Raw genomic sequence first — 19,252 nt, forward strand, 5'->3', positions numbered from 1 at the left:
GCATGCCTGTGTCTTTGCTGTAGTGTGGAACTGCTTCTTAGTGCCAGTTTTACCAGCATCACTGGTCCCAGCTGTTATGTTTTCCACCAGCTGGGAAGGCTTCTCTATTTCTATTTATGCCTTAGCTGTTTACAACTTTAATGTATCTGTACTAATAAATGTGAGTAACGGGAGCAAACATGAAGTTTTTTATCTAGCAGTTAAGCAAAAAGTAAGTTTAATCAGATAATGCTACCTCCCCAGTTTAAGAAAATGAAGTATTTCCTACTAAACACAGCAGCAGTGGTGATTTAACAATGTAATCTGCTCTAATATTAGTAACAGCCTGTGCCTTTAGGGAGCAGTATAATATCCAATCCACTGAATAAAGTCTGTCTCACATTAAATTCTGGATCCCTTTTAAAAAGATGGCTTCCCAGAATTGTTTCAGTAATTTCATAAAGACCCATGGTTTCCTACATCTTTTTCCCAATAATCTAATCAGGCTGGGGAATTACATTGGCCCCACAAATATAAAGAATGAGGAAATAGTGCTGTCTTACAAAGATTTTTCTCTGATTTCATGAGGACCTTCATCTCTCCACCTTACATCTCAAGCTTTCTATTCCTCCCCTCATGTCTGAGCCTGAAAAAGCCCATCAGGGGAGTTGTCACACACAAATTGCCATCTGTGACTGCATCGCCATGTCTCCAGCATGAGCCAAAAATCTTACTCTTGGACACTTTCCGAATAAGCTGGAAGGAGATGGAAAGAGGGTCCCTAGAAAGCAAGGGGGCTTCTAGTCAAGGCCATGCTTTATGGAAAGAAGTACACAGGACACCCTCTGGAAAACTTAGTATTGGCAGGGCTGGAGTTGGAAGCCTGTTTATGTCAGGTTTTAATAATTCCTGGAATTTTGTATGTATAGTGATGAAATGGTGTAACAAGTTGTCATTAACCCTTTCAAATGAAGTGGCACACACTCTCGCTTTTACATTTTGGGGGGCAGAATTGTTGTTTGTATATTTTCATGGATTTGCTGGGGGAGCTAAGGATGTCAGATGTCCGGCCTTAATAAATAGTAGGAGAGTTTGAGTCATTTGCTTCTCTTTGAGTATATTTTTCAAAAGTTATGCCTTGGCTCAAACAACAGCAAGGCAGAGGTTGTAAAAGACAGCAACTGGATTAGAGTGTGTGAAGAGTCCTGAGGGCAGGCAAAAGTTTGCGTTGCAAGAAATGGAAAAAATGTAGCTTCTCCATGTGAGGTGGATTGCTCCATGTTGTCTTCATTTGTAATGTGCTACAGAATGGTTTTGCCCCCTCCTAGACCTTGCTTTGGTGGCCTAAATTGTGTGGTAGCCTCAGAAGTAGGTCATGATGCAAAAGCAAGTTTTGGTTCTAGTGGCTTTTTTGGGTTTGTTTGGTTTTGTGTTTTTTCTTTTAAAACCAATCTCAGGTTTCAAGATGAACTTGTTAAAAATCGCATCTAAGCCTTCAGTCGGTGTCAGTTACAGGGTTGCTTAGGCATGGTATCCTTGTAGAACAAGCTGGTGTATGCTGTTGTTTCAATGCCTTTGATTACCTGAATGATGGATTAAATGTTAGGACATGTCAAATGTGGTTCTTTACTGCACCCAGTTAGCCTTAACCTGTTTCCTTTGGCAGGCTTTTAGTGATTCAAAACAGGTTAGTCCAGTTTAATGTAAGACTATTTTAAAATTAGAGGTTAACTTTCCTCTCAGGATCTTCAGTAATGGTGCTCACATATGGGACTGTTGTTAAGTAATATGTGGTATAATTGCATTTTTTTGTAATTATTCCTGAACAAGTATAGTCTTCCCCTTCTGACAGGGTTAATACAGCAGTAGCTAAAAGTCTTTCTTTACATTTAACTATGTGAGAAGTCTTAATGGGAACTTAAACGACTACCTGCCTGTAATTGCTGCCTTTTTGAACCAAAGGCCTCATGACACACATGATGGTGCTTCTAGAAAGTCACAGGATTTTTTGAGTCTAAACTTCCATGAAGGAACAACATAATCTGACCACAGAAGGATACAAGCCCTTTGCTGAACTTCAAGTAAAGTAGTTGCACGCATTTTTCCAGCTGGGCCAAAAACTCCAGGTATGTTTTCTAGATGCTTTTCTTCTGCTGCAGTGGCTGAACGCTTGAGTCTTGACATGGGCCAAAAACTTCCCCTGTGGCCAGTTCTGTTACTATAAACAGCTGCTAATAATTAGCAACAGAGCCTCAAAACAACCAGGGAGAAAATAGCTGCCTCTTGGCTACGCAAGTGGTATTCTGCCTTGCGTCTGGCAAGTACTAGGAGGCAGAATATGTGATAGCTCTCGCAGCGTGACTGAAGGTCCTTCTTCTGCCTTCTGAAAAGGAGGAGTCTTGAGCTGGGCAGGTGAGTCTGCTTTTTGACCTTGTAGCTGCAAGGATCCACTGACAACTTTTCTGTGAGCTGAAATTTCACACTGGCTTTGAATATTGCTACTCAAAGTAGTACTTCTAACTGACCCTATTCCTCCCTTCCCCCATTATGTTGGTATGGATCCATGTGGCCATGCACTCAGATAAAACCCACCTGACTTTATAAAGGATTTTTTTGGTGGTTTGGGAGTTTTTGTCAGCTTAGTTACACGGTCGGGTTCACTACATAAACGCTTGTATGGCTGTGCAGGAAGGGGTGGGAGTAAGGAACCTGGGGCAAAGAAAAGGAAGAACAGGCTGCTGCCTTTAGAGGAAGTACTTGTTTATGCCAGCTTACAGAGCTTGAGAAACCTATCGTGTAAGCAGTATAATAAGCTGGTAATATATTTTAAGTGAGACTCCTATACAAGCAGCTGACTAAAACAAAACTACCCTTGCGAGCAAGACAGGCTGTCCTAGCAAAAGTGTAGTTTGCTGTTACCATCTGAAGCTACGATCAGGTTTGTACTGCAAGGTGTATCTATCTTGTTTCAGCTGCTGCCACCTCTGTTGTGGATGCTACTGTCCCTGTGGCAGAGCTGTAGAACAAAATGAATTGTGGGGGAGTCATCTGTACAAAATCAGTTCGCTTGGCATCTTACAGAATCGTTTTGAACATATTTTGACAATTGACATTTTTGGAAGGTGGTGTAGCCATGCTTACAGTCAGATGAAGGTCAGTCTTGCCTTTAAAAGCTGCTCTATCATAGCAACATGCTGTTGCTCTGTTGGCATGGTAAAGCACTGGAGGATTTGAACTCAAAACATTAGTAATTATCCTTGGACAAATGCCACTTTACTCTTGAAAAGGCATGAGTCCAAATGATGTATTGTTTTGCAAGCCAGTCAGATGCTGAAGCAGAACCCAGTTTCCATTTTGCATTTAATTGTAGAAGGAATAACTGATGTTTGTCTGCAACATAGGGGTAGAAGTGTTCAGCCAAACATTTATTTAGTCTGAGGAAAAGCCAGATAAACTCAGAATGCCGTTCTTTCCAATGCTAATATTAAAGCTATACTTAAATCAGTCTAGCTAACTTTTCAAGAGATGGCCAGATTACTTGAAAACCTTAGCATAAACCAACTTGGCAGAAAAGTTAAATATTTGACAAATAAATGGAATGACTCAGCAATTATGTTTGCCAGCTTAACATGATTCACAGGTGAAATAGTATGCTGACTAATGTGTATGTCTGGTGTGTACTCATTGAAGAAGGGCAAGGTGTAAGACTCTAGGAGGAACAAAATCTTGTCATATTAAACTGACAGCTTCTGGACTCTGACGCTTTTTTCCAGTCAAATGTTTGAATATTTCATGAAGGAGAAGCACACCTACCTCGGTGTTTTGTTGTTTATGGTTTTCTCAATGTGCCATGCAGAATGTCTGTTAGCAATCCAAAAACAACTGTGACCAGAATCATTAAAGCCTGGTTAAAGTCTAAGAAAATTGATTCTTTTCCCTGATAAAGTTAGTGGTAAACAATGAAAAGACATTTGTATGCGATGACAGCTCAAGGTGTCTCTTCATCCTTCCTTTCAGCATCAAGAAGGTAGAATTCTTTTAAACTGTAGAATCTTTGAGCTACAGTATTTCCTACATTGCTAGAAAACAATTCCTGTGGAACAAAACTGAATGTAGCTGTTCAGTATGGTTCAAGGAGACTTTGATCAATCTATATACCTGCATGTAAAATAAAGTAATGATAATGGAAGTGGCAGATCTTGAAGACAAGATATGGCTAGATAAGTTACTGGAAGTTAATGCAGTAAGCTTTGAAGACCAGGATGAGAGAAGAGGATAGTTCCCTTACATGTTCAATAGTGTTTGGACAGAACTATTTCCATCCTTTTCAGTTTGTTCATTCCAGTTTTTCTTAGGCCGTGCTAATTTTTCCCTTCAGGACTTGGGATTTTGTAACTATTGCACACCTGTCCTGTTGAAATGAATTGTTTCTTACACCAAGAAATGCCTTAAAGATTGCCTAATGGCTTCAGAGGAAGAAAGCCCTCCTAAAGAGTTGAAATTTTCTCATAGTATACAGTTGGGCCCATTTAACTGCATCTACTTGCCAGGCTTTATTACTGCTGAATAAAGTACGCATGTGATTACCTGAAACTTGCTGCATACTTCATAGCTTAAAGTCATATGATTTGGCACTGGTTCAGAAAATCTAGTTGCTTGTCGAACAGTACATTCCTCTCCCTTGTAAGTAAGAGATCTCTGGAAGCATGTATTAAAAATAGTTTGGACTTAAAAGATTTGCTCAGGACCACTGTTAGCCCTATTTATTTTGGGACTGATGGGTGTACTACCAATCCTCTGACTTCCAGATGATGGCATCACAAATGCAAAAACACTGCTTGTCTACCTCTAAGTCCTAAACTTACAAAATACACTGAAAAGTGTGATAGAAGTCATTTGCCCAAGGCACTACATTGCATAATTGTCTAGCATTAGCTTTTTGTGCAGCATCTTAACGCTCTCCAGCATCTTAACGCTCGCTAGGGAAAAGAAAACCACTGAATTTTGTGGGCTGCAAATATGACCTATATAACTCTTCCTCTTCTTTGGAAAACCCTAAAGAAAGGCAGTAATTTCCCTCTGGTTCTTCAATGTTTCACATGCTTAATCTGTGAACACTACCTATTTGAGGCACAGGATTATCGTGATACAGCCTTGTCAAGCCTGTAACATGTTTTGTCCTCTACATAGTCATGTTATGACTTATGCATAGATGAAAGTTAGGTAGTAAAAGTATAACAGATAAGACTACAAGCTATTTGACCAGCTTTTATAAAATTTTGCTTACAGATTAGTTTTCAGAATATTACTTGCCTGTTTTGTTGAAATATTAACTACTGCTTTATAGGTTTTGTCATTGTCGCAATGTGGCCAAAGGTCAAAGTAAAACCTGTGCAATTAGGTTGAAGAAGACCTAGTGTAATCAGTCCCCTCCCCCCATGTAAACTTTGCAAGACCAGGAATATTTCCGTATCTAAACTTCTCTTCATACCCAACCTCTGTACAATGCCCAACATGAACCCCTTTCCCCGGCTGAAATTCTTCGTTCTACTTCCTTATTCCTTGTTAGTCATGAAAATACCTTTTAAAACTTTATGGAAAGTGTAGTGAGAGTGCAATGGTGGAATGGGGGACATGGTCTCAGCTTCCTGACATAAATGCTGTCTCGTGCCAGTTTACATTTTTTAATTATTTTGTTTAGCTGCTCCGTGTCTGGATGTTCAGAAAGGTACACATGAAAGGGAAGCTGTCTTTCTGAAAGCTTTTGGCGTCATGCCTCTCGACATCAGTTTGAGGAAGGGATGCCAGCTCTCTTACTACCTAGTCTGCTTGAACAGCAGGTAAAATGTAAGCCTAATTCATCACTTCTTAAAATGGTAATAATAATGCTGGCCTATGTTTTAGGTGGACTTCAGGCCATGAAGCCTTTCAACCGCTTGAGTGAAGGGACTGTACTGGAAATTACCATGGATATTCAATACTACAATTATAAAAACTTATTGCCAATTTTGGTTTTACTAGTCAACAAACATGGAAAAAAATACTTGTGGTAGATGCAGGCATGGGAGCATGCCCTCTTCGGAATTTTAATCAAACTCCTCTTTAGATGCCTGTGGAGTTCTTTGCTTCTGTATTATTTACTTCCAGCAGGTAAATGAATTTGTCTCTCCTTTCGATAAGGGAGAATGCCGCTATTCAAACTTGCCAAATTCAAAATGAACTTGGAAAAAGTAACAGCAGAGTCTGGATCAGTCTAAAATGAGTATGAACACGACCTAGCAGGACTTACGAAAGAACTGGAAGACCTTTCTGAGAGGCTCTTGTTATTCTCTGGCTCTTGCATTAGACGTGCACTTGGAGAGAGATGAAAGTGCTGCAGGAAGACTAGTGCTATGCTTACCACAAAATTGGCATAATGGAACAGTAATTCTCTGTTCCTTTAGATAAAACCTGTCCATTGTGCCTCTTGCTATTGCACTTGAATACTGTAACTGCTTTTTCTGGCATGTTTAAAGTATAGTGTTCTTATCTGTGTCAATTACAGCTTCAAAGTCTACCTCCATTTATCATCCATTATTCCTGTCTCCTAAATTATCTGATCACTCCTCATCATCTTCCACTTCAAGAATAACTTTTTCAGTCATCCCTTAAGAGTCACTCAAATGGGCCAAACCTCAGATATCCTCTTTTGTCCTGCCTCTTCATCCTTTCCAGTGACAAATGCTCCCAGCCTGGTGTCATCCTGCTTGCGTATGCAGGCTGCCCCAGCGCTTCGTAAAGCGTTCTGGCGTGATGAACCGCCTTCCTCTGCGCGCCTCATTCTGCTACCCTGTAACTGCGTATTAAATGAGGTGTTTAGGGGAATTGGGTTAAATCCTTCATAGACAGTGACAGGAGGGGAAATTAAGCGTAAGAAAATGCTAGAGACTTTAAAGCCATCTTGTACAGATCCATAACCCTTAGTATGTAATACAACACACATGTTCTGAATGATTTCTGAATAAAAGCCGATATATAAACTTTGAAATTCTAGTGAATGCAACTTTGCCCGAGTCTGCCAGCAATTAAACGTTTTATTACTAGTTTGTAATTAATAATTGTTCCTGCTCGGTTCTGGAGCCTGTATTTTGTAGGATTTGCTTACCCAGAACTTGTGTTATGAAGAGTGGATGTGTGTGTTTTTGAAGACAGTACTTAGCTTCCTATTTATGATAAACTAATAGCTCTTCAAGGATTGAGTTGAAACTGCAGACACTAAAGCAAGGGAAGAAAATCACATTCCTTCCCCTCCTGATGCGAGTTCAACACTGTACTAACTACTGGATGGAGGCAAATGAACTGTGATGCATGCAGAAGCTTAGCAAATCCAAACCCCAACTAGCGGAAAGAAAAAGCTTTATAGAAACAAGGTGCTCATGAAGAACTTGAATCAGTACCTGTCTTTGGGTACAGCTCAAAGGAGGGTACGGGCAGGAGGGAGAGTGCCAGGAGATGCTCCCGTGCTTCACTTACAGTAGAACAGTGTGTCAGGTCATGCTGAAACAGAGTTGATGTTGTGATAGGCTTTAAATCAGACATCTTTTTTTCTTACGGCCCACTTCTTAGGTTCAGTGCTTAATTATCTGGTTTATGCTCTTGCCCACAAAGAGTTTTTGGTGCCACAGTGGAAGGGGCAGTGAACTGCAGCATGGGGACTTCTTAGGCCAGCTTTGCCAAAGCCAGCATCTCATGGAACCATACCCTCATGGAGTGCTGTCCTGGGATACGAGTTCAGTCACACTGTGCGTAGATATTAAAATGCATCCATCTAGTACAAACATTATGTAATTTGCCTTTTTATAAAATGCTTTTTTTTCTCCTAAGTGCTTAAACACATTTTCATTCAGATGGTACAGAATGTACATCTGCTTAGACTTTCTGTGGCACAAAGGAGGTGGAAATACAGAAGTAAGTTTTACCTGGCTGGCATATAAATAATTTTAATGTATGGTGGAACATACTGTACCATTCTACTTCTCTGGACTTCAGAAGCCTCATAGGATGTGGGAGTAGGGTGCTCTGGTCTTGTGTTCAGAAAGTGAAGGCGGATGCGTATGCTGTATGTATCTTCATTAGAAGTTCAAATATTTAGATATCAGTCCTCAAAGTTATATTCCTAATGGCTTATTTTTGCTCATGTTTGCTTCAGGAATATCTTTGTTATCAGATGGTGTGATGGTTACTGCAAAGTAACTGGCAACTTCCAGGAGTCTAAACAGAGATGTCTGGCCAGTGAGTAAATGGTAACTGATGAATCACCTTCCTGGCATAGTACTGAAATATCCTACGCTGTTTCTGAAATGGAACCTGCATTAAATTTCCCAGAATTTTAGTCTTGTGCTCAATGTTCTGAGGATCATTGCTTCATGTAGGACCACAAATTGGAATAAGATATGAGTACAGTTAAGCATCATTTAAATGTGAGGAGTAACTGCATTTCAATGGAAAGTCCAGGGGTAGGAGGGAATGTGGAATAAAAGACCCTACACTAGGCAAGGACAATGGAAAGCATTAAGCAGGAAATAGGGTCTGTGGTTAAGGGGGGGGCACAATATCCTGAAAAATGCCATTGAAATTTTTAAATGCTTGCTTTTTGTTGCAGATTAATCAGCCACTCGATGGGGATTAACAGTGGAGCACCTCTTTGTGTCGCCTTTCCACCTCTCTGTAGCAAGAATAACAACTTCAGCACTTCTTCAATAATAATTATGAAACTGGTATTAACTGAATGGCAATTATGGATTTTTAACTCTAACTCACAGTAAACCAGCAAGCCATATGTTGAAATTCCTACCAAATAGCTTTTCATTCTTAATGTCTCATATCTATACAAGAAGTTGCAAGATACCTGTTTGTACAAGAGGAATATAAGCATTACTTGCCTGAGGAACAGAAGCTGAAAGAGAAGACACCTAACTTGTTCGTGGAGTTATGGTAGTATTATTTATAGAGATATAACAAATATATTTTTTTTATGGTAATGAAAATGGCTCCCCAGAATGCTGACTCGGAATCTATGCAAGTTCAAGACCTACCTGTGGCACAGCTTCAGAAACCAGAAAACAAGGAGAATGAAAGTAGAGAGGAGACCATTAGTGAAGGATCCATAGACCGGATACCAGTTCGCCTGTGGGTGATGCATGGTGCAGTAATGTTTGGCAGGGAATTTTGTTATGCCATGGAGACAGCTTTGGTGACACCCGTATTGTTACAAATTGGTAAGTAATTCTTATGTGTTAGTGGAAGCTTTCTATATCTTTTTGCATGGATTAAAGTTGGAGGAAGAGGGAAGTGGGGTCTGCCAACTAAAAATACACAAGGTAAAAAGGATTTCAGTTTTTGTAATTGGCCGTGCCACAGATTCAGTTGTGTGACTGTGTTTAAGTGGGGAAGACTTCTATATGCATTCATCTTCTGCCTAATATTGCTTCTCTCTGTAAAAAAGTTTAACCTGATTTAAGTTTTCTGTTCCCACATAAAGCTAGCAACCTCAAAACCTTCTAAAATTCTTTATTAAAAGGTAAGTGTCCTAGAACCTAGAAACATTATTAGACTATTGCAGTGAAGGATTTAAGGAGAAATGCTTCAGGTTGCAGTACTTCAGAATAAACAGATAAAATGTCTTAAATGTCTTTTTCCACTACAAGGGAAACATTGCATTTATATCAAACCACTGGTGAGTTTTGTTTTATATGATTAATCTGTCTAGTTTATAACACATGAATAAACAATGATATAGCTTTAGGTAATAATGGGAGGTAATGGGGACTAGAATAGGAGTAGACTTAAATTTTGTGGCAAGTACTATAATTAGGTTTCCAATAAACTGCTTACAGGATTAGCAGTATCTGGTATTACCTTTATCAAATCTAGAAAATCATGTTCTCTATCAGATAGCAGAAAACATTACACAAAACTGAATGGAAATACTGGACTGATCATGCTTCCATGAGTGAATAAATCAATGATGTGTGTGCACAGTATGAGTGTGTATATATAATATATGCATATTATATGTTTGCTTTGGCTTATACATGAAGTTGTGCCTTACAGCATGCTCAGTTGTGGCCAAACAGAAGCACTCAACTAATGCTCTAAAATTATGTTAATTACAACATTGTTTAAAAATGACAAAGTTAGCATCTGAAATGAAACATCTGTATTTTTATATTTGATGTGACAAAAGAGGATAACAGATTGAACTTGTGAGCATGCAATGTACAAATTCTTTTGTGCAGTCTTCCTGCAGTTAATGAGTTTTCATATGAAGTTACTGGTCGGTTTATTTTGAATCAGGGGTCAATAATCAGTGCAGTTAGTGCCATGAGGTGCTGATGAGTCATGCCTCCAAATTTTCATGAAAATTTTCATTTTCAGAGTTCATAAAATGTCCTTTTTGGATCTATTAGTGCCATAGTTAAAGATTGTAAGTGGTCACTAAATAGCTTTCTGATCAACCTGGCTTGCTGAATAAAACACATGCAACTTCACCTAGGAATATTAACAATGTCCATAACTAGTTTTGAGGTTTTGTCTTCTGGGTAAATTGAGATTTAGAGACTCAAGTAATTTGTACTAGCAGCTTCGGTTCAATTACTGTCTACTATGAATGCAAAATACTTGTGTCCTGCTTTGCCTGGAGAAGACCCCAAGTTTTGTAAATGACCTGTACTTTCTTGTTTGTGCTGGCACTTGGATGTTTAAAATGTATAGCTGGCTAAGCTGACTTTGCCTTGCCATAGAGTAAGGTCAGACAGTATAAATAAACCTTCCTCTTAATTACTGACCAGTCTACTAGTTTACAATTCTTTTGTGAGCTTTTCTAGCAGATCTGTTTCCTCCAGATAATTGAGAAATATCTCTTCCCTTCCTTCCCTAACCCCAGTGATCAAAATAACATTGGTATTTGGGGGAAGGGAAGAAAAGAGTTCTGGCTTCTAGAAAAGCTTGCAAATTGAAAAAGCGATGTAAAAGACTGTGAGGATGCAATAATGATGTTCCATGCTGTATAGATAAGAAGCGGAGGTAGCTGGTTACAAATGTTAGCACGTTGGGAACTAATTGAAATCTTTTGTGCTCTGGCTCGTGTTCCCTCAGCAAGGGACTGAACAATGTTGGATTCACTGAAGGGTTAAGTTATTCACGGGTGACTTATCTAGCCTGTTTGGTAATTACCTCTTACATGGTTCTGTTTACCTTTATCAACCTCAACATCTGTCTGCCTCAACATGAGCTATATTTATTCCTCACTGGAGGGGGTTGCATATAGCTGTTGAATTGCTGTAATATTCCCTTTGCTGCTTGTTTTGGTAAAAGCAACATTCAGTTGTTTTCTGAGAGATTAAATTGGGTTGAGAAACTATTTTTGAAAAGTGGCATGTGGGCAAGTATAGTGACTCAACCAACCAAGTTTGCTAATCATAAATTGAAGAACCAGAAACATTTTGGGTATGCAAAAAGGACTCTTCCTTACAGATAGATGTTGAATATTAACAATTAAGCTTTAGGTTATATGCTTGTGCTCTATCTTAGAAAACTTTGGTCACTGAAATAATCTGAGATTCTTATCTGATACCACCATTAAAACCCTAGGCACGTTAGTATGGCGTTACACACTTTCAGCTTGCAGGTATTTGACTTTCCTAGCTCTTTGTGTACCCTGGATCAGAGGTGTAGTTATTATTTGGCAGATCAGTGACCTGTCCTACTTGTTCTGTAAGCCACAAGATTTCAGCAACTGAAGGAGATAATCCTTTCGATAGTCGCTTTCCAGTTCAACAGTGGTTGAATTCTCAATGTTTTTAAATTTCCTCAAGTTTTGAATTCTTACCAAAAGAACTAAAGGCAGCAGTGAGAGCAGGTTGGATCAATGGATACTGTGAATGGGGAAGGGCTGGAAGTGCCCAAGTTGCTGTACTCCTACGGAATTAAGTTCCCATTTGTGACTTTAATCTTTGTCTTTATTGCTTTGCCTAGATTGATGTTACATTGCCTTGTCAGAAATGCAGCTACAAATCTGTAACAGCCTGGTAGTCATAAATGGGCTTTAGTAGCTTAGCAACAAGAACAAGCCAAATATATATTACATGTTGCTTTTTATTCTAACTTGCTCTTTGATTTCATGCAATCTGCAGCTTAAGAATTCAAAACGAAGCAGCTAACTTGTTTAGAAGAATTCAGAGGATATAAAAATATGCCAAATATGAGGAGTGGCAGACTGGTTCCAGATGAAATTAAATTAGTTGGCACTCTCACAAGTTTCAAGCTTTAGAAGTCTTCATTAACCTTTTTTAGAGACCCATTCAGTCAGCAATCCCAGCCAGCATTAAAACTTCACTACAAAATAAACTGTCAGCCCCTTCAGCACTCCAGGTTTACTTGTTCATCAGTCTGAGATTTTTGAGAAGCAGTGATTTCTTCTTACTATTGGGTACGTTCTGTACATTAACACTACTGTTTGCCTCCCCGATGCATTTTCGGCCACATACTGTAAACTCCATAGGAGCAGGATGAGGCCTTTGTCTTCTGAAACATCTGGTACTTAATGCTGCTTATCTGTGAGAGGGAATTAAAATCCCTGCTATTGTTTGTAAATGACAGTGTATTTTCTTCCATCATTAAACTTGGCTTCTAAGGATTAGATCTTTCTCTAAATCTACTTCCAGTTTGTAACAGTTCGTGGAAAATTTGGATACATTTTAGAAATTATTTTGCAAGGGATTTTGATTAAATAAGTGAAGATAAACTAATGACTGGTATAGTGTAAACTTAGGGAAACTGTTAGGTTTTTGAAGAAACTTGTCCAGTGAAATCACAGTATGTGGCTTCTATTAGCAACACTTTAAATCATTAATCTGAAATTACCAAATTATGTCATTATTTCAGTTGTAATTCGAGCACAGTTTGGGTGGTAATGCAACCAGTAAATCTATTTCAGTTCTGAAAAGTGGGATCCATGTGTCTGTCTGATTAGGACTGCACAAAAAAGATCTGTATTCTGGGACTTGGGGTCACTGCTGCTTTCAGCATGAAAAATTTGCTGTCTGACTAATGAGTAGTGGTAGCTGTAAACATGAAGTTTCACATTTTATATTTAATATGATAAAAGCTTTGCCAAGCCTTTACTGTTGTTTCAAAGGATCTTTCCAATGCTACTGAGTGTTTTATGAATAGTTAATAGGCACAGAAGTGACTGTCAGCACCAGAACTGTTCCTCATTCCCCTGCATAAATTAAATGTATTACACTAGTGCTTTGTAAAAGAAACCATACATGTTTACATAAGGAAAAACGTTAACAGTTTACATGTGCTGCTTACCTTTGTAATGTCACTTAAATTTAGGGATGTTTCTCTGGTATGGTACAGGAGCAGCCTTAATTTTTACGTATTTCATATCTGAGTGCCTGTCTGTGATAGTATTACTTTGTTTTGCTGTGAGAGTTAACGGGCTCTTGTAGTAAACATTAGCTGTTCAAGCATTCAATGAAGTTGGTCATTTAAGCTTAACCTTGAGCATGGTGTTCTTTTTAGGCAATAACACTAAGGAATAGCATTTCTGGAAACTGCATATTTCAGTGCTAATTAATAGATTTTAATAAAGAGAAAGGCTGAGCTAAGCAGAGCAGAATACCATAAGTTATTTTTGTTTGGAAAAGAGATTATTTCTCTCATTATATGCTTTCGAGTCAGCAAAATAGTGTAGCTACTCATGTCTCATGAGACACACGACACATTTCCTACATGTCTCATACATGTGGAAAAGATGTTTGGGGGTTTGGGCTGTTGTTTCTCAGTTAAAGCATTTAGAAATATTTCAGGGGAAAAAAAAAAAAATACCTAACATTCAGAATTCTTCCAGCTTAAAACTTAGCAGACAATGCTTAAAGGGTCCTGAAATCTAGTTCATGTGAAATTGCCAGTATGGAAAAAGTGTTAAGCAACAATTCAAAGCGCTGATTCTGAGAAATCTCAGTGGTAGCTGAGAAGTAATTATGCTGAAGAGATTTAATATGACGGAGTGAACTTTTAGTATGAAGTAGTGAATATCCCCATTGAAATTTAGTGTTGATACCTGTCTGAGAAGAATGCATGTAGGTAAAGAGGAGATTATGGAGATGTCTTCAGAATCCAAGCATGAAATGTTACAGATAAGTTAGCTTTTAGGTATGTTTCTTCAAAGGAATTAAGTTATCAGTTGCTGAATCAATTCAGTGTGGAAGGGGATAGTCTTCCTAAGGCTAAGTCTAAGATCAAAGGAAATCTAAAAACCGTGAAGATTTGGTGGGGGAGAAGGGAACAAAGGGATTGGAGGAGCTTTTGGAGGCTGCCTATAATTCAAGTGAAAAAAACTCTCTCGGATAGAAGCAGCTCTTCAACATAAAGCAGCACTGACTCCTTATTTCAGCTCAGCTCAAGTAGTCAAGTTTATTCCAAATCTCTGACAGAGGTTACATTTATGTTAGGGTTATATGTACTTATAATTGTCTTTCTACTAAGCTGCATCTTACCATTTGGGCTGTGCCTTACTTTATATTGTCTGGAAGAAACTGTTTGAGTTGCTGTTAACCTGTTCTGTGACTCTCAAAGTTAAATTCCTGTACGTTCCAGCTGCATCTGAGCTCCCAGGCGTAGTTGCATTTGATGCTGAGAGTGAATTGCAGGATCTGAATTCTGCTTTGGAAGAATTAATGGCTTGAGCTGACCCGTCCCAAGAGGGGACTGTAACACAGCTAACAAGGGCAAGAATTGAATTTACAGTGGATCCAGAAAACCTACATTAATAAACAATTAAATACATATTTCAGCCTTGTTAGCTTTGAATTTAGTCTTTAAGATCATGTGAAGTTTGTATTCAGCTCTTAAGTGGTGGAATGTGTAAAACTGCAAATACTGTGCCTGAGGCACATGTTAATTGCCCTATAAAACCTCCCCACCCATCATTTTTTATTTATTGACTAATTTTATGTCCACTAAGGGGTCATGTAAGACTAATTTTACTGTACTTTTTTAACCAACAAGCAAGTCAATAAGGTTTTCATATCATATTGCTGTTCTGTTACATAAAATGTCTTTTGACCTCAAATAAGTAGCATCACCAGTCTTTGAGCACATGCAGTCCTTAATGGAAGGTTTGGTTAAGGATACCTTTGAGGCACCTTTAAAAGAAAGGTGCTATGCAACTATTAAGATTTTTAATCCTGAGGCCAGTGGGAGCACATGCTTCATTTTTCTATCAAGGCAAATGCCATGTGGTCTGGCAGTTGTGCAATAACAGTTACAGAGCTTTTTTTATACCAATGTTCTGGTTTTCTTTGAAGGCCAGATTCGGTGTTACTTAGAGGCACAACTGATAACACATGGCAGACTTTCAGTTGGGGTAACATGAGGATTCGTGCAGACTGTGATTTTTGGATGAATAGTTTCTCTAGGGAAGGGAGGTTGAGTGTGAAGGAATTTGGAGGCTTCTTCTGTAGCATGAAACATATTTCCTATTACTTAGCAGTAGGTAACTTTTTGTTCCTTTTTTTTTTTTGGCTGAATAAGGTCTGTCGAAGCTGCTACTAAAATAAGTCTCTCATTTGCTCTGGTGCTGTTTTCTCCCATTCCAAATCTTTAGTAAGTCCATGATCTTTTAACTGTGCACTGTGGGAATGGTAATACTTTTTTTTCCTGGCATAAAGAGTGTTCACAGTTAAAATTGCATCTGAGAACACTTGAGTCCTCAGAAGTTTCCTTTTTGAGAGCTTGTGTGATCTGAGGTTAGTGCGAGAGACCATATATGACACGCAAGAAACACTAACAGGTCTGAGAACTGTGGACCTACAGAAAAAGCAAACTGTATATAAATGTCAGCTCTTCTGTAAGGATGGAGCTTTGAAAGCAATTTTTAATTTCGTTGTCTGTTCTTCAAATCTATTTTTTTATGCAGCAATAGACATTTTAGTCTGATTTGTGGGAAGAGCTTGAGGTCTCCGAAAATAATCATTCCCTAAGAAAATGAACATCTCTACCCTTATGCAGATGCTTCTTTCTACCAGTAAATCTTTCCTGTCCAGAAGTATGCTGCTGCCTTTTTATCTTGAGTAGCCAAGATTTGAGAGACTAAACTTTTTGGAATGACTTAGGAGTACTTTGACATCTCTGTTCCCCTTCTTTCCTAAGTCTTGTTCTCTCCTGCCTCAAGGAGATCTAGTAAAGGAGCAGAAATAAGGAACAGTTAATAATGCTGCTAATAGTACTGACCCGGTTGTGAGACTAAATTGTAAGCAGATTTTTTTGCTGTTTAATTTTCATATCAGACAGTAGTTTTCAATTTTTCTTTCAGTCTATTTTAAATGTGCTTTTTACTTCTCTTTTATATTGGGTGACTGAGTTGTCTTGCAGTTCTTCCCTCCCAACACATACTGGACCCACCTTGTTGCTATAGCCAAGACAAGCCTATAGGGTTTTCTGCTTTCAAGGGCAGTTCTGGAGTAGAAAGGGACACATACAGTATCAATGAACTGCATGATTCCTGTATCTTCACTGCTCCCTTACAAAGATTTCCTGTGGGTAGTGGGGAAAGGATGGGAGAAGTAGGGAGCAGACTTTGACCTCCTGAAACTGTGCTAAAATTGAGTGGTTTTAAACACCCGCCTGTATGTAACCTCTTTCCTAGCCTAAAACTCTTCCTCTTAATCTGCTTTCCACCCACATACACTCTCAAGCAAATTTACAAAGCCCACATCTTTTTAAACTTCTGTCTAAACACTCTCTAGGAGAGCAAGATGTTAGGTGAACCCATGAATGTATGTGCGCACGCAATGGCTGAGTTTCAGTTTTCTGTTCAGAATTTGAGTTTGACCCTCACCTCTGACCAAGAGGTAATTTTGCCATAGCGATAACAGATGAAACATGATAGTGCTTCCATGCTCTTTATTACGAAGTAATTGCCACCAGGGCAATTTTCCAGCAGGCAATTGCCTGTTCTTTACTGTAAAAAGAAACCTTTCAGCTCTTTGGATGGGGTTCTGGTGGTGGAGACTTGCAGATGCAGAACTGAGATTTGGGCACCCATCTTTTGAAACTTGCAGTGCCAAGGCTCAAATCAATGTTTTTTTCTATTGAGTGTGTATTGTGAAACAGGTTATGAAAAGGGAATGGCTGAGAACTCCTTAATGAACAGGAGTCTTACTTTTCAAGGAAATAAAATCATGGCCACTTCTGAAATGAAAAGAATGTCAACAGGCTGTTGCCAAATCACATAATGCTTTAATAAAGCTTACTTCAAGAGGATTGTCAAAGCTGCAGCCCCTTAAGCTCTATTCTCCTCTGAGTCTCCTGTGTGCTTGTTGCAACAGTATTTCTGTTGTGATGCACCCTCTGGGACTCTATTTTAATCATCCTCTTTTAAACAAACAACAGTTGAGAAGGTTTCAGATATGCCTCCTGCAGGCTATTTTGCAAGAAATTGTTGGAAAAGTTTTGATCTGCTGATACAGTTTGATAAAATTTAATATGAGTCTGTTTAAACAGGGAAAAAACAGGTCATAGATTTTTTTTTTACATTGGTTTAGATAAATCCCCAATAGCTCATGTCACCCCATAAACATATTCCTCTCTCTGAAGTCTTGAGTAACAGTGGGTACAAAGCAGCACAGATGCAGATTTTTCCATGAATAGATAAACCCAGCAATATACTGTATTACCATTTGGTTGTCTTCAGCTGGAGTCTCATGGTGGGTTGTTTTGCAGTGTAGTAGATGCAGAGCATGGAAACTGGATATGACCTCTTTTTCTACAGAAATAAATGGGATTTAAAAGGGTTTCATTAGACAAGCAAGTGTAACTTGCCCACAGTCACAATGACCTGGAAAGCCTAAACTCTGCAAAGAAGAATAGGGTAAGTGGGAGGTGAAGGGAAGGGAAAGACTTTTAGCTGGGGGTAGCAGTGGGCAGATAGGGGCTGGCAAGAGCACTAAAGTATTTAGCAAGTGCTGCTAGATCTGGTAGGTGATTCCATTTGTGCTTTGAAATGAAGAGATTCAAGTCCTTTATTTATTGTCACTCCTTATTTGGTGGAAAAATGAACGATCCACCTTCCCACTGCTGGGGAGGATGTGTAGCAATGAGGCTTTCCCCCTTCCAGTTGCTGTATTTGGAAACTGTTCTACTTCGTGTAAAATAGTGTAAAAGTTCTTGAAAACAGGTCATCTAAATAACTGCTGTCACTCTAGCATCTGTTTCAGCTGTCCCTATTTAAATTGAATCCCATTGTAAAGTAGGTGATTTATGAAGTTGTTTCAACCTTTATATGCCCCACGTGCATGTGGCATTCTGAAATGTGAAGATTTGGATGCAAACATCTTCTGGGGATTGCGTAAACAGAAGGATTTGAGTCTGAGTTCCTGTTATAACTTGGGAATGGTGACTGCTGTGTTACACTGCTCAGCATCTAACCTTGCTGCAATCTCACCGGGCTGCGAGGAGTGCTCGTGTGAGGGCAGAGCTGATGTTTTGCACAGGTACTGGACAGCTGGAACCACTCGGCACTCCTGCATGAGACCCCGCCAATGTTTTGAAGAGCAGCTGGAGGGAGACTTTGGAGAAAGTCAGATGAGCTTAAACTTCGGAGGTAGAACTGGAGACTGGCAGTTGAATGCCAAAATCACAACTTCATTGTCTACCTCCAGATTACTAAGTATAAATGCATTTTAGTGAAGCAAACTTTCTGCAAATAGAGACTGAGTTACCTGGGAGCCAGCACTGGGGCCATCCAATGTCAAAACATAGACATTACTGTAACAGGCAGTCTTTAGAAACAGCTTCCACACTGACCTCAAGAAGCCTTAACACTTCCAGAGCATGGCTACCTTTCCCCACAGAACTGCTGATATGGAGAACGGCAAATAGAAAGGATCAGTCCCTATAGTGGCCTGGTTCTGTCCTCAGTATAAGTTTTGTCTTTGGCATGTCCCACCATGAGGCAGTGCAACCTCTTTTTAATATGCTGATAAATTTTGTGTGAGTTCTGTTCAGACCATCTTAACCGTGAATTTCTACCCTCCTTTGGATCACAATTTATGTTCTCTCTGGCTCAAGTGATAAACTGAGCTGGATCATTTTCTATGTGTTCTCATGTTTATAGACTGCTTAAAACTATGAATTTCCTCCTTTTATCAGTTGTGCTGCTTTATAAACAATGGTCTTTCAATAATTCAGTCCATCAGAATTGACACCACCCCCCCCCCCCCCC

General features: G+C 39.1%; 1 protein-coding gene across 1 annotated transcript in view; it reads left to right on the plus strand.

Moving 5' to 3' along the window:
* The first annotated feature begins 8,625 nt into the window (after window positions 1–8,625).
* Window positions 8,626–19,252, plus strand: part of SLC45A4 (solute carrier family 45, member 4) — a 34,512-nt gene continuing 23,885 nt past the window's right edge. Inside the window, exon 1 of the mRNA XM_010289915.1 lies at window positions 8,626–9,236. Coding sequence (XP_010288217.1) covers window positions 8,993–9,236 — 244 coding nt within the window. The 5' untranslated portion in view covers window positions 8,626–8,992. The remainder of the gene's footprint in view (window positions 9,237–19,252) is intronic.

This window comes from Phaethon lepturus, unplaced genomic scaffold (genome assembly GCF_000687285.1).
Source record: "Phaethon lepturus isolate BGI_N335 unplaced genomic scaffold, ASM68728v1 scaffold10076, whole genome shotgun sequence".
In the NCBI taxonomy this organism is placed as follows: Eukaryota; Metazoa; Chordata; class Aves; order Phaethontiformes; family Phaethontidae; genus Phaethon; species Phaethon lepturus.